General features: G+C 41.1%; 3 protein-coding genes across 9 annotated transcripts; 2 read left to right on the forward strand and 1 right to left on the reverse strand.

The window, feature by feature from the left end:
* Positions 1–2,821: 2,821 nt before the first annotated feature.
* On the forward strand, positions 2,822–4,794 carry LOC113640753 (ghrelin). Its single transcript, XM_027143388.2, has 4 exons — positions 2,822–3,025; positions 3,213–3,299; positions 4,409–4,523; positions 4,670–4,794. Exons 1-4 carry the CDS (start codon positions 2,903–2,905, stop codon positions 4,681–4,683), a joined length of 339 nt encoding a protein of 112 aa, XP_026999189.2. The 5' UTR covers positions 2,822–2,902; the 3' UTR covers positions 4,684–4,794.
* Positions 4,212–13,570, reverse strand: tatdn2 (TatD DNase domain containing 2). 7 transcript variants are annotated; one of them, XM_047813760.1, is made up of 8 exons: positions 13,081–13,430; positions 11,412–11,538; positions 10,349–10,684; positions 9,566–9,823; positions 8,536–9,414; positions 8,280–8,407; positions 8,017–8,200; positions 4,212–5,328 (listed from the first exon to the last, which is right to left on the reverse strand). In XM_047813760.1, the coding sequence occupies exons 3-8, from the start codon at positions 10,673–10,675 to the stop codon at positions 5,188–5,190; spliced, it is 1,917 nt and encodes a 638-aa protein (XP_047669716.1). In that variant the 5' UTR covers positions 10,676–10,684; positions 11,412–11,538; positions 13,081–13,430; the 3' UTR covers positions 4,212–5,187. The 7 variants fall into 7 exon arrangements, with proteins under 7 accessions (XP_047669716.1, XP_047669715.1, XP_047669714.1 ...); XM_047813759.1 differs by lacking the exon at positions 13,081–13,430 and adding an exon at positions 12,538–12,555; XM_047813758.1 differs by lacking the exons at positions 11,412–11,538; positions 13,081–13,430 and adding an exon at positions 13,526–13,570.
* Positions 13,571–13,775: 205 nt separating this feature from the next.
* Positions 13,776–23,991, forward strand: sec61a1 (SEC61 translocon subunit alpha 1). Its single transcript, XM_027143368.2, has 12 exons — positions 13,776–13,941; positions 15,219–15,286; positions 15,380–15,445; positions 15,862–15,940; positions 16,103–16,234; positions 16,868–16,977; positions 19,840–19,993; positions 20,545–20,705; positions 20,795–20,992; positions 22,344–22,535; positions 22,664–22,740; positions 23,048–23,991. The coding sequence occupies exons 1-12, from the start codon at positions 13,935–13,937 to the stop codon at positions 23,232–23,234; spliced, it is 1,431 nt and encodes a 476-aa protein (XP_026999169.1). The 5' UTR covers positions 13,776–13,934; the 3' UTR covers positions 23,235–23,991.
* Positions 23,992–24,673: the final 682 nt, after the last annotated feature.

Raw genomic sequence — 24,673 nt, forward strand, 5'->3', positions numbered from 1 at the left:
GTTGGCACTCCATCCAGGGTGTATCCTGCCTCGATGTCTGATGACGCCTGAGGCTCCCCGTGACCCGAGAAGTTCGGATAAGTGGTAGAAAATGAATGAATGAATGAATTTCTGTGCTAGATCAGGTGAATAGTTGTTTATTTTATACAGAAGGGAGCATAAAGTGCTCTAACATTTCTTGGTAAACCGGTGCAGTGACTTGTGTTTTAAAAAACACAGTGGACCAACACCAGCAGATGACAATGCACCCCAAATCATCACAGACTGTGAAACGTAACACTGAACTTCAAGCAACTTGGGCTATGAGCTTCTCCACCCTATCTCCAGACTCTAGGACCTTGGTTTCCAAATGAAATACAAAACTTGCTCTCATCTGAAAAATGGACTTTGGACCACTGGGCAACAGTCCAGTTCTTCTTCTCCCGAGCCCAGCTAAGACGCCTCTGACGTTGTCTGTGGTTCAGCTTAACAAGAAGAATACGACGACTGTAGCCAAACTCCTTGACACGTCTGTATGTGGTGGCTCTTGATGCCTTGATTCCATCCTCAGTCCATTCCTTGTGAAGTTCACCCAAATTTTTGAATGGATTTTGCCTGACAAGCCTCTCAAGGCTGCGGTTCTCTCGGTTGGATGTGCATCTTTTTCTTCCACACTTTTTCCTTCCATTCAACTGTCTGTTAACATGCTTGGATACAGCACTCTGTGACCAGCCAGATTCTTTGGCAATGAATGTTTGTGGCTTTCCCTCCTTGTTTTGAGTTGATTAGTTAATTGGCATGTCACCATATTCTAATGTTTTGAGATTGGTGGGTTTTTGTTAAATGTGAGATAAAATCATCACGATTAAAAGAACCAAATACTTAAACTACTTCAGTCTGTGTGTACTGAATTTATATAATAGTTTCACTATTTGAGCTGAATTACTGGAATAAATAAACTTTTCCAGTATATATATATATATATATATATATATATATATATATATATATATATATATATATATATATATATATATATATATTACAGTACTGTGCAAAAGTCTTAGGCAGGTGTGAAAAAATGCTGTAAACAAAGAATGCTTTCAAAAATGGAAGTGTTAAACATTTATTTTCATAAATGAACAAAATGCAGTGAATGAACAAAAGAGAAATTTAAATCAAATCAATATTTGCTGTGACCACCATTCGCCTTAAAAACAGCAGGAATTCTTCTGGAACACTTGCACACGGTTTTTGAAGGAACTCGGCCGGTAGGTCGTTCCAAACATCTTGGAGAACTAACCACAGATCTTCTGTGAATGTCGGCTTTCTCACATCCTTCTGTCTCTTCATGTAATCCCAGACACACTGGGTGATGTTGAGATCAGGGCTCTGTGGGGGTCGTGCCATCGCTTCATGCTGGTCCGAAGGCAGAAGGCAGTAACACCAAATATTGATCTGATTTCGATTTTTCTTTTGTTTGCTCACTTTGTATTTTGTAAATTGAGGAAAAATAAACACCCATTATTTATATTTCTGCAAGCCTTCTTTGTTTACAGCATTTTTTCACACCTGCCTAAAACTTTTACACAAGACTGTATATATACAGTATATTGTATATATTTATATATACGATATACATGAACATACTCATGCACATCACTGCACCACACTCAACACTACCTCCTACATATTTGATATATTTATTTCTTGTTTATATTATATCCACTTGTGTCTTATTTTCATTTCCTTATTTCTTTTCCTCAGTAAGCTCAGGCTTGCTCATTGGAGAAAAATACAAACCCATTTAAATACATAGATAGACCTTGCACAAAACTGGTAGACACAATCGGATAACAAAGCAGAGTCGGAGCACAAGGTAAAAGACAGAGTAAGAAATAAAACAAAACCAGGAGCCAGGACACAAAGTATATGACAGACTCAAGACAGAGCAGATTTAAAGAAGATCAGATGTTAGCATTTTTTCTTTTAATATAAGCCTTTTGTAAATTTTGTCCAACATTTCTTATATTTATAAACACAACATTCACAGAAAACTGTCACTTGTGTGTGTTAATGTGTGTACACGCTGAGGGAGATGGTTTGGTTCCCCAGACATCATGACCAGTTGTTTGAACTCAAACAAACGTCACGTCGTGTTCATCCCTCAGTGTTTCAGGAAGAAATCTACTCACCTACACATTAATCTCCTCGTCCACTTATTGCTACCGAACGTTCGGAATTTCACCGTGAACGACACCAGAAGAGCTGATATACAGCTTATCTTTACACATCTCAAATATTTAAACAACCCTGTTATTGTAGTGTTGAAAATATTCCCAGCATTAACAGATAGGGATATTGTACAATGTTTGTTTATACACACAGTCATCTCCACGCTTCGGTCTCAGAGGTATCATCTTCAGAGTATTTAAGAGGAGAGAGTGGACCGGACCTGCTCATAACACCATCCAAGGTACGTCTACTGCATCTGTAATAGTCCTACTACAGCCTTGACATCTATCCTTTCCTTTTCCTACATTTATTAGATGACACAAGCTTTTAGTTTCTCATTCAAAGGCAATTTTTAACCAGCATTTTGATGTGAGAGTTTGTTAAAAACTCATTTAAAAATTAATTCCATTATTGGTAATATTATGATCTCTAAAATAGCAAATTAACTGATCAAATACTTTGGGGAAAGTTCTGAAAAATTATTGTATTAATCAAGAAAAGATGTTAATTGATTAAGAAGAAGAATGATTTATGAGATTATGTATGGGGAAGACGGCAGAAATGAGCTGGATTTGTTGTTTTTCGTGTATCTGTTTTACTCCAGATCCTGAGAGAGAGAGAGAGAGAGAGAGAGAGAGAGAGAGAGAGAGAGAGAGAGAGAGAGAGAGAGAGAGAGAGAGAGAGAGAGATGCTCATCATGCTGGGTCACAGACGTATCGGTTACGTGATCTTGCTCCTCTATGCTGTTTCTTTCTGGGCTGAAACTGCAATGTGTGGCTCCAGCTTCCTCAGTCCAGCCCAGAAACCACAGGTGAGTGTGTGTGTGTAAATGAGTGAGTGTGTGTGAGTGAGTGTATGTGTGCAGTGTGTGTGTGTGTGTATGTGTGCAGTGTGTGTGTGTGTGTGTGTGTGAGCACCTGCAGACTTCTTTCTCTGTTTATCTCAGCACTTCTATTCAGAGCTGATGAGCAGTGATTCAGTATATTTGTGTGTTTTAGTCTCGTGGAGACAGAAAGCCCCCTCGAGTGGGCCGGAGGACTGCAGCTGAACTCGAGCCTACTCTTCATTCTGAGGATAAAACCATGGTATGGAAACATTCAGGCAAGAAACAAAACACAATAATAAAATACAGGAAGTTTAAACATCTAAATCTAACATTTTATTTGTTTTCAATGTAGCTTCATTTCAGGCAACACAATACACACTCACATCCACAACACTGAGATAAAGGGAGCGTGAGAATGTGCTGCGGGTTAGGGACCGTCTACAAAGTGACACACTTTAATAAGACGAAGAGATCAGTGCCATGTGAACTAGATGGTAATAATGATACACAGAACATTTGAGTATTTTATAAAGGTTCATCTTGCTCATCTCCTGGGAGTTTTACATTCTATAGTTGCTATACTTTACACAGAACAGTGTTAGGGAAAGTAAACTCATCCAGTGAAGGTCAGAACAGACCCAAAACAGAAAAGAGCAGAAAAACACCTCAGAATAAACATTGTTTTCTGACGTATATACATTTTCAAAGCTTTTGAACTTTGTATGCAACTCCCTGCTGAAAACCACCTGTAAATGATGGAGATTGTGATGCTTTGATTTATGGACAATATAATAAATATCACATATCACCTTTTGTTTAGTTTGAAATATTATAGCTTGCATCATCGCTGTCGTGTAGTACATACAGTACCTACAGCTGAGTACACACGTGTGCCCATATGGTTTTCGAACAGATTTAAGGAAACACGTGTGCGTCTGAATACAGATACTGATACAAGGGCACTGTTTCTGTTTTAAGAAAAGCCATAGGCTCACAGGGCCTCGGGTTGATTCCAGATCATGGACTGTGAGCCTGGCAAATAAATCACACTGGAACAGACTAAGGGTCAGATATGAATCTGGTGGGACAAACAATGAGCACATTTAGTGCTGTGTGAAATATTTACAGCACTCGTTCATTTATCTTTAGTAGTCGAACGAACAGAGTCACATAGGATTAAAGTAAAGGTTTATTTCTATTTTGTGAAAAACGACTAAATAAAATTCAGTTTGTTAGAACAGATCACAGGCAGATACAAACAAAACTGAGCAGAATCATGACTCACACACGTCTCTAGCCAAGACCACAATGCTCACATTTAAACTGAAATCTCTGCACGGTTTATTAACGGTTCTTACGGCTCTGTAGGTGAGCGCACCGTTCCGGCTGGCCGTGTCTCTCACTGACACACAATATAAGGATTACGGTCCTGTGCTGCAGAGTATGTTACTGGATGTCCTGGGTGGTGATCCACCACCTTCAGGTGGGTTCTGATACCTCACACACACACACACACATACACACACACACACACACACACACACACACACACACACACACACACATTCTGAAGAATAAATACTGACACAGTAAAGTCACAGGCTTTTGTTCATTCACCATTTGTTTCAGACGGAGCAAACTAACAACAGTCTGAACGGAAAGTATCCTGATTCAAAACACTTCAAAATGAATGTAATTAAAACAACAGATAAAAAGAAATAAAAAGGAAACGTAAAATGAACACAATTAAATTGACAGTAATGCAGTTTGGTCAGTGTGTAGTTTTTTTTTTAATTAAACATTAAGCATTTCTCATCCATCTGGTGTTCCTTTTAAGCACTGTTAGGTAGGGTTGCCAGGTTCTACGCATCACATCCGTATACTGCAGATACTTTTTTTTTTCCTCACAGAAAGCACAGACAAAATAATAAATATAAGATGTGAAGCTAAATTCAAGAAAAAAAAAAATCTAGCCAGATCCATCTGAACCAGTTCCTCTAAACCCGTGGAGGTCGATGTGTAGAACGTGAATAACTCAAGAATAAGTCACCTATGATAAGTGAAATTTGATCTATAATCTTTAATTAATTAATAAAAATGTATTGTGTGATTAGAACATTCACAACCTTTAAGGATTTATACAGGGTTTACAGGCCGTAGATGTGTGTGGTGTTCTGACGGATTGTTTTGAGCACGGTGGAGAAGTGCTCTCTCTTCAGCACGCTGATTTCCTGCAGGGTGTGTATTCCCATCCCTGGGTGAGAAAACCTGCACACGGATGTAGACACCTGCAGAGGGACAAATCAGAGCAGGAACATTGGTGTTACTCAGTTACAGGGAAATAATCAACACTGTGATGGAGTGTAGGTACTGTTACATCACCCTGGAGTAGAACACCGTGTCAAGTGTATACCATCGTACGAGTCCCTGTGAATGAGTTGTTACTATAGCAACGATAAAGTATTAGAACGAGTGGATTCATTTCATTTTAGATAAAACTATGTTAATATCAAATTAATTAATTGAAAAATGCTTCAGAAAACTGAGTCGGGCCGAATAACAAAACAAACGGGTAGCCAATGAGCAGAAAGGGGCGTGTCTTGTCAATACGTGGTGGAGAGAGTGTTCAGTGCGCATGTCTGACATTAGCTTAAATGGGCGTGTCTTGTCAATATGTGGTGGAGAGAGTGTTCAGTACGCATGACTGACATTAGCTTAAAGGGGCGTGTCTTGTCAATATGCGGCGGAGAGAGTGTTCAGTGCGCATGTCTGACATTAGCTTAAAGGGGCGTGTCTTGTCAATATGCGGCGGAGAGAGTGTTCAGTGCGCATGTCTGACATTAGCTTAAAGGGGCGTGTCTTGTCAATATGCGGCGGAGAGAGTGTTCACATTTACATTTACAGCATGTGGCAGACGCCCTTATCCAGAGCAACGTACATAAGTGCTTAAATCTCTAACACTGAATACATTAATGCTGGTTCACTAGGTTACATACTTAAGATACCATGAGTTTAAAACATTTGTTTAAAGTTAATGAAAAAGTGTCAGTTTTTTTTTTTTAAATGCAAAGGATAAGGAAAGAAGTGCTAGTTGAAGTACTTCCTGAATAAGTAGGTCTTCAACCGCCGCTTGAAAATAGCCAGTGACTCAGCCGTCCGGACCTCTATGGGAAGTTCATTCCACCACCTTGGTGCCAGAACAGAGAAGAGTCTTGTAGTATACTTGCCTCTTACCCTGAGAGATGGTGGAACCAGTCGAGCAGTGCTGGTAGATCGGAGGTTGCGGGGTGCAGTGCGAGGAATGATGAGGGCTTTGAGGTAAGAGGGAGCTGGTCCATTTTTGGCTTTGTAGGCCAGCATCAGTGTTTTGAACCGGATGCGTGCAGCTACCGGAAGCCAGTGGAGGGATCGCAGCAGCAGGGTGGTATGCGAGAACTTTGGCAGGTTGAAAACAAGCCGGGCAGCTGCATTTTGGATCATTTGCAGAAGACGGATTGCGTTCATAGGTAGACCTGCCAGCAGTGCATTGCAGTAATCCAGTTTAGAAATGACAAGAGACTGAACAAGTACCTGGCCAGTCTGTGTGGACAAAAATGGCCGAATCCTTCTAATGTTGTAGAGAAGAAACCGACATGAGCGAGTCACATTTGCAACATGAGAGGAAAAGGACAGTTGATTGTCCATGGTTACCCCAAGGTTGCGAGCTGTGGCTGAAGGGGAGATCAGATCGTTGTGCAAGGATATAGAAAGATCATGACCTGGGGATGAATCACCTGGGATGAACAGCAGTTCAGTTTTGCTAGGATTGAGCTTTAACTGATGAGCAGTCACCCATGATGAAATTTCTGCCAGACATGCTGAGATCCGGTCAGAAGCTGTGGCATCTGAGGGTGGGAAAGAGAAGATAAGTTGTGTATCATCAGCATAGCAGTGGTAAGAGAATCCATGTGATGAAATAACTTCACCAAGAGAGTGAGTATACAGGGAGAAAAGAAGAGGACCAAGTACTGAGCCCTGTGGGACGCCAGTGGAGAGTCTGCGTGGAGCAGATGTCACTCCCCTCCATGTTACTTGATATGAGCGTCCTTCCAGGTAGGAGGCAAACCATTCCCAAGCTGATCCGCAAATCCCAAGACTCTTGAGGGAGGATAAGAGAGTCTTGTGGTTGACCGTATCAAACGCTGCTGAAAGGTCAAGGAGGATAAGGACGGATGATAGTTTGGCTGATCTAGAAGTATGTAGCTTCTCAGAGACATCCAAAAGGGCTGTCTCTGTAGAGTGAGCTGCTTTAAAGCCAGATGTCTGATGTCTGCCAGATGTTCAGAGCGCATGTCTGACATTAGCTTAAAGGGGCGTGTCTTGTCAATATGAGGCGGAGAGAGTGTTCAGTGCGCATGTCTGACATCAGCCGAAAGCGATTAAAACATTGACATGGTGGATACCTGCTGTTACCTCTGTCTCGGGTTCTAGGTGTTGAACTTCGTCTTCTGCATGAAACGGAGCTAAACCTTTCATGGTACAACACACAGTACTACAAAAACACATTTGTATTACCATAGTATTACTCATTGTGTTCATTTACTGATAAGAATATACCCTCGGCCAGCTGCCCCAGCAGGTTCCGCCATAATAGCTGCCTGGGTTGCGTTTGTATGTATGTGTGGGGCGGAGCTATCAAAACACGGGTGACACCCATTTGGGTTAGGGGTGTGTTTGTTTTGGTGATTTTAAATGTCAACATTGGCTTTCAAACATCGTGCACCTCACCTTTAACTTTTAGTGTATGCAAAGAAAGGCAGAAATTATATAAAAAGCTGCTTTTTTACTATTTTTTTTAAATGAAAAAGTACACATTGCTGCACGTTATTGCACACTGACTGTAGAACAAAACTAGATTAAGGTATGTAAAAGTAACGTATATAACTTGGATCGATCCATCAATGGTACAATTAACGTGATCTAAGGCTGCTTGATACCTGTTTGGGTCGGAAGTAGGGTGCGTCGGTTTCCAGCAGGATTCGGTCCAACGGGATTTTCCTTACAGCGTCTCGGGCCTCTACAGCGCTAGAGTTTGTCACCAGGGCCGTGAAACCCACACACAGGTTTGAGAATTCGCTCAGGAACGGCTCGATTACGGAGTACTTGTTGGTGAAGCAGTGTCTTTAACACACAAACATACGAAACATACTGTAAGTCGGTTGCCTCCGATTCCTCTACGCGCAGTGTTTTTTTTTTTTACCGGTGTATCTTGTAGTCTCGAGGAACACACTTCCTCATAATATCCAGCAAATCATCATCAGCGTTCCGGCAGTGAATAACCAGCGGCTTCCCCAAAGACACAGCCAGACGCAGCTGCCTCTCGAACACCTACACGGGTAGAATCAAAGCTCATTACGGCAGATTCTTCAAATGAGAGGAAAAAGAAGACAACTGTATGTTTCATAGATGTGTCAGAACATGAAATGTAATTATAAACGATCTTCATGCCTCTCTACCTCTTTCTGTTTGCTGGGGTTGGTTGAATTCTTATGCGAGTAATCCAACCCGATTTCTCCAAACGCAACAGTCTTAGGATGACGCATGGCTCCCATGATGCTTTGCTCATGAGTGGAATTGTACTCCTTGGCGAAGTGAGGGTGGCATCCGAAGGCACCCCATACATACTCCTCTCCTAGAAGCCATTCCCAGATGGCTTCCTTTTTTGTGATTCTCGGGTTGCAGAAGTCGGTTATGCAGCCATGGAATTCCGCAGGGAAACTACTGTTATATATATCCCGGAAGCTTCGGAAGCTTCCGCGGAAACCCAACTTCCCATACAGCATATCCAGGTGACAGTGGGTGTCAATGAAGCCCAATGAGTTGGAGTCTGACTGCCAGAGAGGCTCTGATTCTGCAGACCTGCTGCGGTCAATGAGGTCATCGGTAAGGGATGACGTTGAACCACAGGGCAAGTGTGCATATGGAGACTGTTGTCTAAACAGTGGCGAGAACTCACACAGCTCGTTTGGAGATGGGACACAAGACCGTGAAGGTGAAGGGCTCTGTCCGATTGGCTGTGTAAGACTGAGGTCTTGTCCCAAACCTACGACTGGATTATTGGGTAGATGCATTCTATTATTGGCAGAAGAGTTGCCCTCTCTCCATGTGCTCCAAGAGAAAGTGGTGGGCTGGTGGGGCAGATCAATCCATGGCATACCAAATGAGGTTTGTGGGGTCAGCATTACTTCTGAAGGTGGGACATATGCCACAGGAGGTGGAGCCTCAGCATCGCCAGCTTCTCCATACTTTGAGCACATTATCGCTCGCTCCACACGTTCATCCTCGTCCTCAACATTTGACCAATCAGGAAAGTCGCCACCTTTCAAGACCACATTCTGTGGGTAGAAATAAACCAATCATCAGCAGGTGGATTTGATTGGACTGTAAACTCTAAATTCTATGTACAGCATATCACAGTAACCTCAGTAAACATGTGGTAAACATATCACCTCAGTAAACATGTGGTTCTGAGCCTCTCCTGCTTACCTTAGTGTGGGTTACCACTGCGTTCTCCTCTTCCTCAGTGTCTACATTGCGCTCTGTGTTTCTCTCCGTCTCCGGTTTAACAGCAATGGTTTCTTTAGAAGGTGTCTGGGATTGCAGCCTCTTGGTACGAGCTTCAGTGTTGGGCAACTTCCTCTGTCTGCTACCAAGCGCGGCACTCAGGGCTCTGAGGTAGATGGCCCTTGATCCTTCCTCTGGAGTTCTGTCTTTTCTCTTCTCATCAGAAGTGGACAATGGAGACTGTCAAACACATGCACACACACACACACACACATGCCAGACACAAATCCAAACAAATCTGATTTCTGATCTCAAATATAAGGGGCAATGTGTTGGATATAGACTTAAAAATATCATGTCAACACTTTGTAACAGTGTCAAGAGTGAGTCAAATTTTTAGACACGGGAAAATCTGGACATTTCTTTCTACCAAGGCTGCTGAGTAATTATATAGCCCCGTGATCATTCTCAGTCACTGCGTTGGAACTTTGAGTCCAGTGCAGGACATGCAGATATATTACAACATGGAGTGGTCATCAATCCTGTCATGGGTTATTTTACTTAGTTCTCTCATCATAGGGCATTTTCTTTAGTTTTCCTTTATAACTATTAAAACTGTTCAATTGTTCAAACAATCTACAATTGTTTACTATTCCAATTAAAGTATTTAAAGCTTCTCGAACAAGTGGCAAAAACATCTGTAGCACATTAAACCACAAACCCAGTGTCACGTTCGGACTCATGACTCAGATATAAACCGATTACCTTCGTGTTCTCAAACAGTCTGCGGGGTCTGTTGGACAGACGGTGTGTTTTCTGAGAGCCCCGTGTCTGCGACGGTGTGACATGTTTCTCTCGAGGTGTGTGGAGTTTAATGTTCGCCATTTCTGCCAGTTCCACTGAGCTGGTGGTCATGTCCAGGCTGGGAGAGGAGTCTTTAGACGATTCATCCGATGGATCATCACCCCAGCAAGTGGGCCGAGCCAAACCGACTTCGTTCTTCTGGAATTTCGTAGGTGAGACGAATGCGGTGTGAACTTCACTTTTGTCCTTCAGCCAGTTGAACTTCACTTTTGTCCTTTCATTGGTCATGGCGCTGGACTGGGAAGGACAGAGATAGAACGGAAACATCCCTAATCCATTGCTTTTATTCCTCCAAAAACTATTATTTGAATCACTGTATGAGATGATCCTAATAAAACCTTGGCTAAATTTTAAGCTATTTATACTCCTACAGATCAACCTTTAATTTAAGATGAATATAATATTTTTAAACAAAGCTCCTTTTCTCTAGTTTGTGTGGATTTCACAGCTATAATCTAATGAAAATGTATTTTACCGCACAGCAATAACAACTACTATAATAATAAGCAGCTGTTTCACGCAAATGTTTTCAATTCTAAACTGTACGTTTTATTATTTAAACATAAGATTTGGTTGCTTAAGGCCACTGCTGTATGATTTAGGTTTGCTAGACAAGAAAGAAAAGAGCCCAAAGTATTTGCACCCCCCAAAGATTGAACTCATTGTTAGAGCCTCTGTTAACAAGTGCATAAATCACACACACAGCCATTCGATCTCTACAAACAGAGCCAGTAAAATGTGTCACACTGAAAAGCTTAGTGACTTTTAGTGACTGACAGTCATAGTATTGTCAACTTTGCCACAAGTCAATTGGCAGGATTTCTGTGCTGGGCAACTATAAATGTTACAGTGAAATGGAAGCATCTAGGAGCAACAAACTGCCTTTGAAAGCATCATCAGCACAAGAACTGTGCATCAGGAGCTTCATGGGTCTCCACGGCTGTGCAAATGCACACAAGCTCACAAAAATCAGTGTTGGCGACGATGAGGGTCAAATGGCGTGGAGTTGAGTGGAGCAAAAGCACTTCCACTGAAGTCTGGAGCAGTTCCCTGGTAGGATGAATCACTATCTGGAATTCTGATGGACGGAACTGGGGAACTGGAAAGCAACATGCCAACAGTGAAGTGTAGTAGAGGAGTATTAATGTTCTGGGCTGTTTTCAGGGTTTGAAAAACTCCATATTAATGCTCATGGTTTTGGACTGGGATGCCCAACAAAATGCTACTTGGTTCAGTTCGACATTTTACTCGCAAAAACAATATATTATATAATTATATAAATAGCAAAAGTGGACACCAACATTTTATGCATGCTGTAATGATGCCAGTCTTGAATCAAATCAGTTCATGTATGTGTGCATTCTCTACAAACAGTGTGTCCAAAGAATGCAGTCATTAATAAAAAATATTCCCAAGACAAAGCCCGAATCAATAAATGTTATTTTTATTTAGTATTGAATGGATTGTTTGCATTAATATTTTGTTTGTGCTACAACTCTGGTAATAAGAATAGGGACATTTCACTGCTTTTGGTTGCCGCCATTATAGATAAACACCTCCAGCTCTGACGCGTACCTGTGCGTCTCCGTAGAGCATGCGGACGTTCGTAATGCAATTTAGAGCAGTGATTCGCCAAACCTCCCTTATTGCAGTCACACACATTTCTTCTGATTTTATTTTGTAGTAACGAAGATGCTTAGTAGAAATATAACGGAGTAAAAGTATACATTTTATCTAGGAAATGTAGTGGAGTAAAAGTGAAAGTTGACATAAATTTAAATAGCGAAGTAAAGTACAGATATGTGACATTTCTACTTAAGTACGGTAACGAAGTATTTGTACTTCGTTACATTACAACACTGTATATCTGTATATATATATGGTTATACACACACACACACACACATACATATACATATACATATATATATATATATATATATATACTTAAATAATTAATAGAATTTAATATAATATATTGGAAGATGAGTAACGGTATATTTACCTCATAACTGTAAACATTGTATATATAAAACTATATAGTTGTAAAACATACCTTGAAACTTTTAGATTGTAAAGTTGTCACTCACTCAAAAGCCAAAAGCACAAAAAGAGTCGATTCGAAACCAGAAACAAAACATTGACTCACAACCAGCCCTTAAACACCAAGTCATTTGCAGAGAGGATATAAGACCGCAACAACAGCTCAATATCTGATCTTATATAACTAAATATTTTATTTTATCAACGTTAAGATGAATCGGTTATTGTGGAATCGACTCTATTGAATCGGAATCAACATTTTGAAATTTGCAATCAAACGACTGTTACTTCACTAGAAATTTAATATATATATATAGGTCAAGAAAAAAAATGAAATTAAGGTAACTGTTATAATCAATAAGAAGATATAATCAAATATAATTTTATTATTATAATTTTAAACATGCATAAATTACGCTAGCTAATTCGCTCATTGGTCATCGCCACTTTGCGCTCGTGCTCCTCACGTGCCAACCTCGGAGTGTTTTTTAAAGATGCATTTAAATCTTCAAAATGCAATAAATTAAAGGTGTATTAATAGTATTTACAATTTTCGTTCAAGATTGACCTTGTAGCTCAAGAAGCCTTACCTGTGCTCAGAGAGACTTATAAATTAGTTCTCGTGACCTCGTGACCTTTAGAGTTCAGTCTGATTATACACAGTAGAGCGGAGAATAACAGAGGCAATCTGCTTAAAACTAAGTTATGAAAACAACACGTGAATTCTGGTACGTAAGAATCTGTTGTTTTAATACAAGAGCAGCTTTATTTATTTTATTTAGCAATTATTGAAGCAGTCTCCATCCGGGTCATATAGCGAGTTCACGACAACTGAGAACTCGGAAATTTCCGACTTCCCACGTTAGAGCGTTCGTGCTGATACAGGTGACTGATATTCGGAATAATGAAAAATGATGACTATTAACGCGCTAAAGTGGAATTTTATTTATTTATTTATTTAGTTGTTGGATGTAATAATTTACGTTTTATAGCGCCGATAACTACACGAAAGTGCAATTTGTTATAAACACCTACTTCAGAAATTCGAATTAATCTTTTTCCCATCTCTAAATTAAAAGACTTAAGGCTTAATAACCTTAAACTAGACTGATGTGGTACTTTCTAAATAATAATAACGAGTTATAAAACTGATTTTAAACGATATTTCCTACTGGGATGTCGGAAACCTCCCAGTTTGCACGTGGCCACGGCTTGATCGTATCATACGGTGTTTTTTTTTTTAGTGGTATCTGAATAAACCGTTCTGATTGGTCGGTTTGCCCTTTCCAACATGGCGGATGTGTTGACGCATTGATGTAGCTAGTAAGGGCGGTTACTTCGGTTGACGTGTATTTAGCGGTTGTGTAGTGGTGACGTGTCTTTAAGGCGCTCCGCCGGCACATCAGCACCCGGAGCACAGAGTCTCATACTGATCAACACCACCATGGGGAGTAAGTACCAGTTCGTACCTTATTTATTCATGAGAACTATTAATTTAACGAATTAACCGCCTTCCAGCTAACTAGCTAGCTTCAGCTTGCTACAACGCACTGCATTTGGGTCCATTGATTGAATGTTAGCTTGTTAGCTTAGCATAGTTTCACGAGCTATTGTATAAGTGTTGTGTTGTTATTTCTCTAGCTTTTCTTTTCACATTCCTTAGGTAAATAATGTAAAGTAGTTTTGTGTCGGTGTTTATCAGATGTTATTAAAAACAAGCGTGAGAATGAGACCTGTTTTAAATACAGCAGTAAGAACCTATAGTTGATGCTAGTTAGCAAGTTAGCTCGTGTTTATGATGACGCCGCTTTAGCTGCCCAGTGTGTCACCGACAAATAACACAAACTTCACCCACGTCAGGAAGCTTTAGGGTTCGATTTTGTGTCGGTTTGTTAATCTAATGTAGAACTACAGAGGCTTTATGGTGTTAGTTTACCGTTTTAAACCATACACAGATCAATGATTCAGGGAATAATCTGTGAGGGAAATGGTTGATCTTTCTTTACAGTTCAAAATTTCTTACTGTAACATTAAAGAAAAATTATTAGTATAAGGAAAGTTTGAAAAATTGTACTACCCCTTAATACCCCTAATAACACTCCTAATACCTCCTCCGTCTCTCCAAGGAAATATGCCACATAAAACCTTTATGGTATTCAGAGGTGATGATTTCCCTTTTTTACGAGAAAGGGACGACGCAACGATGAGTTGTGCACGAATACTTTCAAGTTTAATAAAGAATTCAAACCAAATTTTTTCTCGTGTGTATTCAATGTTCTGTTTTCACAAGTTTATTATTTAGAATCGTTTACAGTTTTTTTTTTGTAAAGGTCCATCAGGGCTGTGTAACACACCTAAAAATATGCTGCATATGATGTCAGGTTTTTACGCTTCCTTTTTTGAGGTGTGAACGAGCGTAAACCTTCAGATGTGAAGCTCACAGGACAATCGGTGCCTTTATAGTGTTTGTTCAGGTCATCCTTAGAAACTCAGGACCTTAGGGATTGGTTCAAGATTATATATATATATATATATAATGTGTGTGTGTGTGTGTGTGTGTATTTAACATCCAGAAATCCAGATGTAGCTTTAAATGCTTATCTAGAAATCCAGAGTCAACACCTGTGAGGGAAAGAAACGCAGCCAAAGGGTTTGAGGGTCAACAGGTTAACTAACTGTGGCAGACTTGATCTATGATGACACTTTACTGACACTTTCTCATTTTCAGTTAAGTTCTTGGAGGTCATCAAGCCGTTCTGTGCGGTTTTACCCGAGATCCAAAAACCAGAAAGAAAGGTTTGCATGTCATTTCACTTCCACATAATTTATAGAGGATTATCCTGTCCCTCTGCCTCGTATGTATAAATGTATGTTTTATCTCTTCTTCAGATCCAGTTCAGAGAGAAAGTACTATGGACAGCCATCACCTTGTTCATCTTTCTCGTCTGCTGCCAGGTACAAATCAATCATGTAACCCTTACAACTGCACGACATTTACAAACCGCAGTGTCCACGGAAATGCCTAGATTCTTTAGGGAACGAAAATCAACGACTCTCTTCTGAACTCCCAAAGCTGATAACAAGACTTAACAGAATTAAGTTAACCCATGCAGCCGTATTAAACAGCTATGTCGAATATTCGATTGTGAGTCACAGTAAAGGAGAAATTTATTTAAATTGTATTGAAGGAGTCTCCAGTGTCAGTGTTTTGAGGCTGTAGCTTGAGGAGAGGTGGAAAAAAATATGAGAGCTTTCCAGAACATGCAACTGTAAATGGTTAAAAAAAAAGGATGGCACTTTAATAAACAGAAAAACTGAGAGGAATAAAAGATTTTTTTTTTTAGCTCTCTCCTCTCTCTCTCTCTCTGTAGATCCCTCTGTTTGGGATCATGTCTTCAGACTCAGCAGATCCCTTCTACTGGATGCGAGTCATTCTGGCGTCCAACAGAGGTCAGTCTCCACATTAATCCCCAACACTTTATCCTCTTATTACATGGTTATAACAGTCAGAAATTCTCTCTCTCTCTCTCTCTCATTCTCTCTCTCTCTCTGTTTGTCTCGGAGTGCTGACTGAAGGAGTTGAGGTTTAATGGTTGTTGTAATGTGTTCCAGGTACTCTGATGGAGCTGGGGATCTCCCCCATCGTCACCTCAGGCCTCATCATGCAGCTGCTGGCGGGAGCTAAAATCATCGAGGTTGGAGACACCCCTAAAGACAGAGCGCTGTTTAACGGAGCACAGAAATGTAAGCGTGTCACTTATTAGTTTCTTTATCATTTATTTTTCCACTTTTTTTGTGGATCCTGACCAGTTCTCATTCAACATCCAGCACAGTAAAAGTGAACATGTGTTTACTGACACCTAACGCCTGTAGAACTATTCAGATCTGATCCATCCATCCATCCTCTCTTTCCTCTCTCTATCTTCCTCCCCTCTTCCTTTCGGCTCACGTTATCAGGACTTGGATAATTAGACATGCTCTGAGTTCTGTGGAAAACTATTCATACAGCCTGTCATTTTCTGACAGGACGATGGGGGGGGGGGCACTCGCCTGTTTGATCTGGACAGAAATATAATCACAGAAGAGACTTTAATTCTCTCTGAATGACACACAACTCCATATCTCTTGTTTGCTTGCCGCTCTCTACACTTTCCGCGTACACGGACTCGATGATCGGTGTACTTCTCTGTGATTGACAGCGAAGAGTCTATGCCCCTCCCACATTGGGCTTCAAGCCAGGGTAGCTATAACAAGATTGGGAATGGAACATGCACAATCACCAAGTCTTCCTTGCTTGCTTTCGTACAGAACTGTGTATAGAAAAGGACACGTGTGAAAGGATCTTTAGTAAACTGCAGTGTATATTTCTATTTCCAGTGTTCGGGATGATCATCACTATCGGCCAGGCGATAGTGTACGTGATGACCGGCATGTATGGAGACCCATCAGAGATGGGAGCTGGGATCTGTCTCCTCATCATCATTCAGGTAAATGGCACGCGAACAGAAGGTTACGATAGGTTTGCAGGATAAGGCTCTAAATCGGTTCAAATCATACTTGACTGACAGAAGCATGGCAGTACGATTTGGATCATATACATCAAGAGCACCATCGCTTATATGTGGTGTGCCTCAAGGCTCCATCCTGGCCCCCACACTTTTTCACTTTACGTGCTCTTATTGTGGGATATTTTTAGAAGACACAATATAGCATTTCACTGCTATGCGGGTGATTTCCAAATATATCTACCGTTAACTAATAGAAATCGTCTAGAAACTTTAATGTCCTGCTTTTCTGATATTAAAGCATGGCTGGCTTCTAATTTCTTATACCGTAACAAAAACAAGACGGAGGTTGTAGTGTTCGGCTCTCGAGGAGCAAATGGCGCAGCAGAGCCCACCAATCTTGGCCCACTGTCAATGAAAGTTAAAGAATGTGTTAAAAACCTGGGTGTGTTTATCGATAGCTCTCTGAAGCCGAACACACAGATAAATCATGTTGTAAAGTCTAGGTCAGGGATGTCAAACTCACAGTGGGCCAAAATATAAAACTGAGATAAAGACAAGGGTCAAACTGAATATTTATTGAAAAATTAACTGCAACTGATCTGTATTGTTCAACCTTTTTCCTGTGGAAACAAACTTTAGTTTTGCTTAAACACAGGATTTGGAACAACCAGAGCTTGTTATTACAAACACATAAGAAATTACATTTGAAATAAAAGACACGTCAGTGGTGTTCATTTCGCAAACTTTGACCATACACTTTTTGACAAACCCTCCCTCAGATTTTGCAAGCTCTGCCACAGTGGCAAGGCGTTCTGGGATTTGTAGTATTAGCAGAGCATGCGGCTAGCCAGCTGTAACGTTAACGTAGCCAAATATAGTTACACCGCGGGCCAGAGTTTGACACCCCTGTGCTAGTTTTTTTTCATCTGAAAAATCTGGCCAAGATGAAATCTTGTCTGACATTCAAGTGTCTCGAAATTGCAATTCATGCTCTCGTATCAAGACTGGACTACTGTAATTCATTATATAAAGGAATTAGTCAAGCCTCTATCTTACGGCTGCAGAAGGTTCAAAATGCTACTGCAAGATTATTAATGAATATTAAAAAACATGAACACATCACTTCGGCCCTGGTCTCACTGCATTGGCTTCCTGTACAGTACAGGATTGATTTTAAGTTACTTTATTAGTATATAAATCTCTGCATGGCCTTGCACCATCTTACTTATTAGATTTGTTAACTGAACATCAAATGGGAAAAACATTGAGATCAACGACTCAATAAAAATATCCAAGGGCCGAGTTAAGCCGGGAAGGGGACCGTGCATTTGCGGCAGTAGCACCTAGACTTTGGAATAGCTTACCCATGTAGGTCAGGGATGCTGATTCAGTACATGGTTTTAAAATACAACTTAAGACATACTTGTTTTCCATGGCATATCTCTCTTGTTGAAATATTTTTTTATTATTATTGTTAATGTGTGTTTTGCTATTATTAAAATTGATTTATTTATTTATACTTAGATGTTGTAAAGCACATTGGTCAACATGTGGTGTTTGAATAGTGCTATACAAATAAAGTTGACCTTGACATTGACATGATTTGTGAGCGTAAGGATGATTCACAGATTTCCCCTCTACGTAATCACTTTCTTTTCTCTTGCTCACTAAGATCTCCATGTCCCTGGTGGGTCAAACTCGTACATACGGCTTTGGAGAGCAGGAATACTATGAATTTTTTTCCCTCTAGGGTTATTTTTTTATTTTTTTAAAGCTTAATCTCATTATGATTACAATTGACATCGCAAAGTTTAATTTCTTTTTACAGCTGTACCAAGTTGTAACCACCACGTGTGTAGAATGCAGTCGTTGTATTAATCTGCTGTAAACGTAAGGTCACTGTGTCCGTCAGGGGAATGTAAATGCCCATGTAAAGAACTTCTCGGCACTCACACTTCTGACGCTGGCTCGAAGAAAACGGTGACCTTTGTTAATCCACGCCGCTTTAAAACCAGTATGGGATTATAATTAAGCTTTCAGTAGTGGAGAATAGAGTTCAGTTCTGTCACGGACTGGTTAATGCCGGTCATGGCAGAGAAAGTGAACGTCTCGTTCTTGCCCACAAAGTCGAGATGAAAAGTGCTCACACACACGCTCATGTTCACTGCTTTACGTGTGTGTGTGTGCGTGTAATACACGAGCTCGATTATGTTGCGTACTCATGTCCTCCACTCATGTGCTCTGGATTAAACACACACATTATACACCATACATCACCGTTAAGTACTGACCAGCTTTTATTTATTTATTTATTTTTATCTCCCACTGGCAATAAAGGGCAGTAATGAGTTCTTTATCCTGATCTGGAACATTATATATTCAAATTAAAGTCATTCTTCTATGTACGGGAGTCAGACTACTGTTCGGAAGGTTGTGAGTTCAATCCCCAGGTCCACCAAGTGTCCACTGTATGAAAAATGAAAAGTTAACGTAATCTCCACGGTTACATGGGACACAATGGTAATATCCCCTGAATGCACCGTTAATACATCGCTGCCACCTACTGGATGGACTTTAAACCTTTTTAAACGAATACTAATATTGTGTGATAAGAACACGTATTCACTGAGAAACGGGATGTATTCAAAGCTTATAAAATGCTATAAGGACCAGGTTTATTGTCTAACGTTGCTGTGCAGTTATTTGGGTTTCTTTACTGTACCAGCTGAGCAACATTCAGCATGATCGTGGCGCTATTGCCGCTTGTCTTGTTTAAGTGAAAGATTCTCTGATATAAAGACTGGATAGAAAGCATGTTTGAGATTGTGTGTGTTTGTGCAGCTGTTTGTGGCCGGACTGATCGTGCTCCTACTGGACGAGCTGCTTCAGAAAGGATATGGTTTGGGCTCCGGCATCTCCCTCTTCATCGCCACCAACATCTGTGAGACCATCGTGTGGAAAGCCTTCAGTCCGACAACGGTGAACACAGGCAGAGGTAGGCTCTCGTGATCCAGGTCCAGATCATACGGTAACGGTGTACTGATGACGATGATAATCACAGCGGTCTGAAGATGCCAAGTTACTGTTGCCCACCTAAGCTGTGATTACACCAGCGTTCCAGCACAGCCGGAACGTTCTTTATTCTTCTTGTACCTCAGCAGTCTGCTCAGCACTTGCATTGTAGCTACCAACATAAACAGTCATTCTTTAATCCTGATTAATTGGAAGGTGAATGCGATGTTCATGTTGCATAGCAACAGGAAGTTATAAAAGTTTTCAAAGGATAGAAATATTAAAGTTTATCATTATAGACATTGGGGGGGGGGGGGGGGGCTGAAACTGGAGACTCCATCCTTAAATGGTAAATATGTGTTTGTGGAGCATCTGCCATACAAGTCACTGGTGTTACAGTAAAAATGAGAGCATTAATAGAAACCTGTGATTTGTAGCTGCACACCATCAGTCCCCAGCAGCCAATCAAGAATTGAGGTATAGATCAGGAGATCCTGTGTAATCTAATCCATGTTGGTGATCGTGTGTTCACAGGCACCGAGTTTGAGGGCGCCATCATAGCCCTGTTTCACTTGTTGGCCACTCGGACCGATAAAGTCCGTGCGCTGAGAGAGGCCTTCTACAGGCAGAACCTGCCCAACCTCATGAACCTCATCTCTACCGTCTTCGTCTTCGCCGTGGTCATATATTTCCAGGTGAGCGATGCGTGCACAGGAAGGTATGAAAGAACTGAACAGGAGATGGAAAAGACTAACTGTTTTTTTTTTTTTCCCCTCAAACCCAGGGCTTCAGGGTGGACCTGCCCATAAAGTCTGCACGTTACCGTGGGCAGTACAACACGTATCCCATCAAGCTTTTCTACACCTCCAATATCCCCATCATCCTGCAGTCCGCACTGGTGTCCAACCTCTACGTCATCTCTCAGATGCTCTCCACTCGATTTAGTGGCAACTTCCTGGTTAACCTCCTGGGCACCTGGTCTGTAAGTTACATACAGGGAAATAAACTGGTTTTGTTCTTTAACATAACTCTGATTCTGTCCTAATGGTCTGGTGGCTATGATCTCATAATCCAGCCATGGTGAACAGAATGAAATGAAAACCCAGGCTAAAGCGAGTGAAATCTTTTGAGTTTAATTTGGGATTAAGAAGCTTCGTCTGTTCTTAGCGACGTCCTGTATATACGGTGCGTGTCACTGTTATCTGGGCCAAAGTGGTGATGTTGGCCTTTGTTCCTCTGCCCATGTTCAACCTTTTATTTCTGGTTCTTAATGACAATGAATTTATTTGGAAAAATATAATCTATTTACATTAAAATCAAGAGGCGGTAAATTGTAAGGAAGAACGCTACGTTTTTCCAACATCAGGGTTGCACACAGAATAAAATGGTCCTTAAAGGCAGGGTCTCCGATGTTTGACACATAAAATCATCAAAACAAACACACCCCTAACCCAAATGGGTCCCACCCCTGTATCGATTGCTCCGCCCACACATACATAAGTAACCCAGGAAACCAATGGAAAGAAATGTGTCTTTATCATAGCTGAAGTGAAGAACAACACGATTGCAGATAAACAAACAAGCAAAAATGCCACACAAGCATAATCATGTAAAGGACAAAGGCATATATTAGTTCTGTGTAACAAAGCAAAACCAACGTTACTCACCTATCGAGAAGGAAAAAAGCGCCTTGGCGTCTTAAGTAAAGTTGGATTTCCCGAGTCAATAACTCCTGAGCTAAACGCTGTTACTACACAAAACGTGGTTGTAGCTGCCTCTCTACATTACTACGATAGAAAAGAGGTGTTATTTGTGTAGTAACAGCGTTTAGCTCAGGAGTTATTGACTCGGGAAACTCCAACCTGTGAATATGTGGCCAACTTCCTGCTCCTTCAGTTCTCTCCAGCGCTGGAAAGCTGATCCTATATTAACACGTCCTACTTCTTGCCTTATCGTAAGTCTTTCTTCTCTTTCTTTCTTTGTTTTTATCCTCCATGTCGATGTTAAAACCGCTTTCTGCTAATGTCACACATGCGCACTGAAAACTCTCTCCACCGCAGATTGACAAGCCCCGCCCCTTTCTGCTCATCGGCTACACGTTTTTGTTTTTTGTTTATTATTAGGCCCGAGTCAGTTTTCTGAAGCATTTCTCAAAAATCTGAGACCCTACCTTTTAATTTAGTGTGTTTTGTACAGCTAAATAAATAAAAACAACATTTGAATATGTCTATAGTGTATCTGTAGTCCACACACTGGGATCACTGTGGTGGTGTTTTTTTTTTTTTGTTTTTTTTTCTCTTTCATGATAACGAAATGCTTTTCTATTTTAACAGGACACCTCGACTGGTGGTCCGGCTCGGGCTTATCCTGTAGGAGGTCTCTGTTACTATCTCTCTCCTCCGGAGTCATTCGGTTCGGTGTTAGACGATCCGGTCCACACCGTCATCTACATCGTCTTCATGCTGGGCTCCTGTGCATTCTTCTCCAAGACGTGGATCGAAGTGTCAGGATCATCAGCCAAAGATGTAGGCTTCACTTTATTTGTTTGTTTGTTTGTTTGTTTATTACTTACTTACTTGCCACTGTTTGGAGCGATACTGAACCACTGTGCAGTTTTGACCAAGTGTTTGACGACAACACGTTTGGGTTTCAGGTGGCTAAACAGCTTAAGGAGCAGCAGATGGTGATGAGGGGCCACAGAGAGACGTCCATGGTGCACGAACTCAACAGGTGAATTCCGATCGTTCAAAAAATATAATCAGGAAGACGTTTAACGTTTTATGGATCGTGTCCATTGGTCCATGTCTGCGACAGAGACGTTTTCAGCTTCTCAGTCTGAAGAGAATCCAAAAATATCAATGTTTTATTAGCTTCAAGAGAAGATACAAGTGTCTGAGGCAGTGACCGTTTAGTTCCTGTTCTCACTGATGTTGTTTTCCTATAACAGACCCCACTGCTATCATCACATGTCTATAAAAAAGTAATAGTTTTATTTCCTGCTTGCTTCAGTTAAGAATGGATCTGTTCCACTTTTCAGGTATATCCCCACAGCCGCCGCATTCGGTGGCCTGTGCATCGGCGGTCTCTCGGTCATGGCTGACTTTCTGGGAGCGATCGGCTCAGGAACCGGGATCTTATTGGCTGTCACCATCATCTACCAGTATTTTGAGATTTTCGTTAAGGAGCAGAGCGAAGTCGGCAGCATGGGGGCGCTACTCTTCTAAAAAACCTCTCAGGCGCACGCGTACGCTTAGACACACCCTAATCAAACACTTTTATTATTTTTATGAGTGTTATTACTATTATTTTATATATCTGTCGGCACAGTGAGTTGAAGTGGTCCATTCTGAACAGCCAGGTTTGGCTTTGAGATGCTGTTTGCTGGAAGGTGAGAGAGCGTTTAGTGATGAGTAAAGCTAGACTCTGTGAGCTCTGAAGAAAGTCGATGGGTGAACCGTTATTGTTTCACTTTACACACTTTTTTTTTCCCTCTTTTTTTTTCCCCCCTTCCGCTCGCTGCTCGACTGTGTTCAGTATAGCGATGGCGGTTGCTCACTTCTGTCATGCCCACTCTTTCATTTAAAGGTGCAGTGTTGCGTGTTTACGCCACGTTCATTCTTCACGGCTGCTGTCAGTATGACGCCACGGGAATATTCACACTCGCAGGATTATTAGACATCCGGTTGTGACTGCAAATCCAACCATATGCATTTCGTGTATCGCAGATCTTTTTTTCTTTCTTTTTTTTAAGGTGGTGTTCTACAAACTGGAAGCTGTCTACATACATACATAGTTAATTCATCCACGGACAAATAACGTTTGGTTTTGTTTTATGTTATTTCTCTGTCTGTATATATGATGAAATGTGCCACCATGTAACAAATTTTTTTCTTTTCTTTTCCCAATATGTAAAAAGAAATGCTAAAACATCCGTCTTTCGGAAAGAGTGCTCATTCTCAGTAAAAGCTCTTTTTGTGTAAAGCCGTCTGTGTATTCGTGTTTCTGAGAACCCTTCGAGTCCGCGTCGAATTGTACAGTTTGCCGGTAGACGATACAGCTGCACTCACTCTCTCACTCACTCACTGTCTACCGCTTATCCGAAATTCTCGGGTCACGGGGAGCCTGTGCCTATCTCAGGCGTCATCGGGCATCGAGGCAGGATACACCCTGGATGGAGTGCCAACCCATCGCAGGGCACATACACACACTCTCATTCACTCACACACTCACACACTACGGACAATTTTCCAGAGATGCCAATCAATCTACCATGCATGTCTTTGGACCGGGGGAGGAAACCGGAGTACCCGGAGGAAACCCCCGGGGCACGGGGAGAACATGCAAACTCCACACACACACACAAGGTGGAGGCGGTAATCGAACCCCCTACCCTGGAGGTGTGAGGCAAATGTGCTAACCACTAAGCCACCGTGCACCGTTCTGATTCTGTCCAACTCAAATCACACACACTATTATTATTATTATTATTATTATTATTATTGCCTGCTCTAATGAAAAGGTTTATTGCATGTTAGTTAAATAACCCTGGAGAACACTCACCTCTCATTGGCTGCTCTCGTGCCAGGATGTTTGCTCTTTATGGCTTCTACTAGGACGATAGGAAAACTCTGTTCTAGGGATTTAAACGGAACCTTTAAACGGT

Source organism: Tachysurus fulvidraco, chromosome 5, assembly GCF_022655615.1.
Source record: "Tachysurus fulvidraco isolate hzauxx_2018 chromosome 5, HZAU_PFXX_2.0, whole genome shotgun sequence".
NCBI lineage: Eukaryota > Metazoa > Chordata > Actinopteri > Siluriformes > Bagridae > Tachysurus > Tachysurus fulvidraco.

Coding starts and splice junctions, on each gene's coding strand:
- LOC113640753 (XM_027143388.2), top strand. CDS start 2,903: ATGCTCATCATGCTGGGTCACAGACGTATCGGTTACGTGATCTTGCTC. Junction 3,026..3,212: donor GTCCAGCCCAGAAACCACAG/GTGAGTGTGTGT, acceptor TGTGTGTTTTAG/TCTCGTGGAGACAGAAAGCC. Junction 3,300..4,408: donor ATTCTGAGGATAAAACCATG/GTATGGAAACAT, acceptor ACGGCTCTGTAG/GTGAGCGCACCGTTCCGGCT.
- tatdn2 (XM_047813758.1), bottom strand. CDS start 13,555: ATGGGAAAAAGATTAATTCGAATTTCTGAA. Junction 9,415..9,565: donor CAGTGGTAACCCACACTAAG/GTAAGCAGGAGA, acceptor TTCTACCCACAG/AATGTGGTCTTGAAAGGTGG. Junction 8,408..8,535: donor ACCCCAGCAAACAGAAAGAG/GTAGAGAGGCAT, acceptor CTACCCGTGTAG/GTGTTCGAGAGGCAGCTGCG.
- sec61a1 (XM_027143368.2), top strand. Junction 15,941..16,102: donor CATTCTGGCGTCCAACAGAG/GTCAGTCTCCAC, acceptor AATGTGTTCCAG/GTACTCTGATGGAGCTGGGG. Junction 19,994..20,544: donor AACGGTGAACACAGGCAGAG/GTAGGCTCTCGT, acceptor GTGTGTTCACAG/GCACCGAGTTTGAGGGCGCC.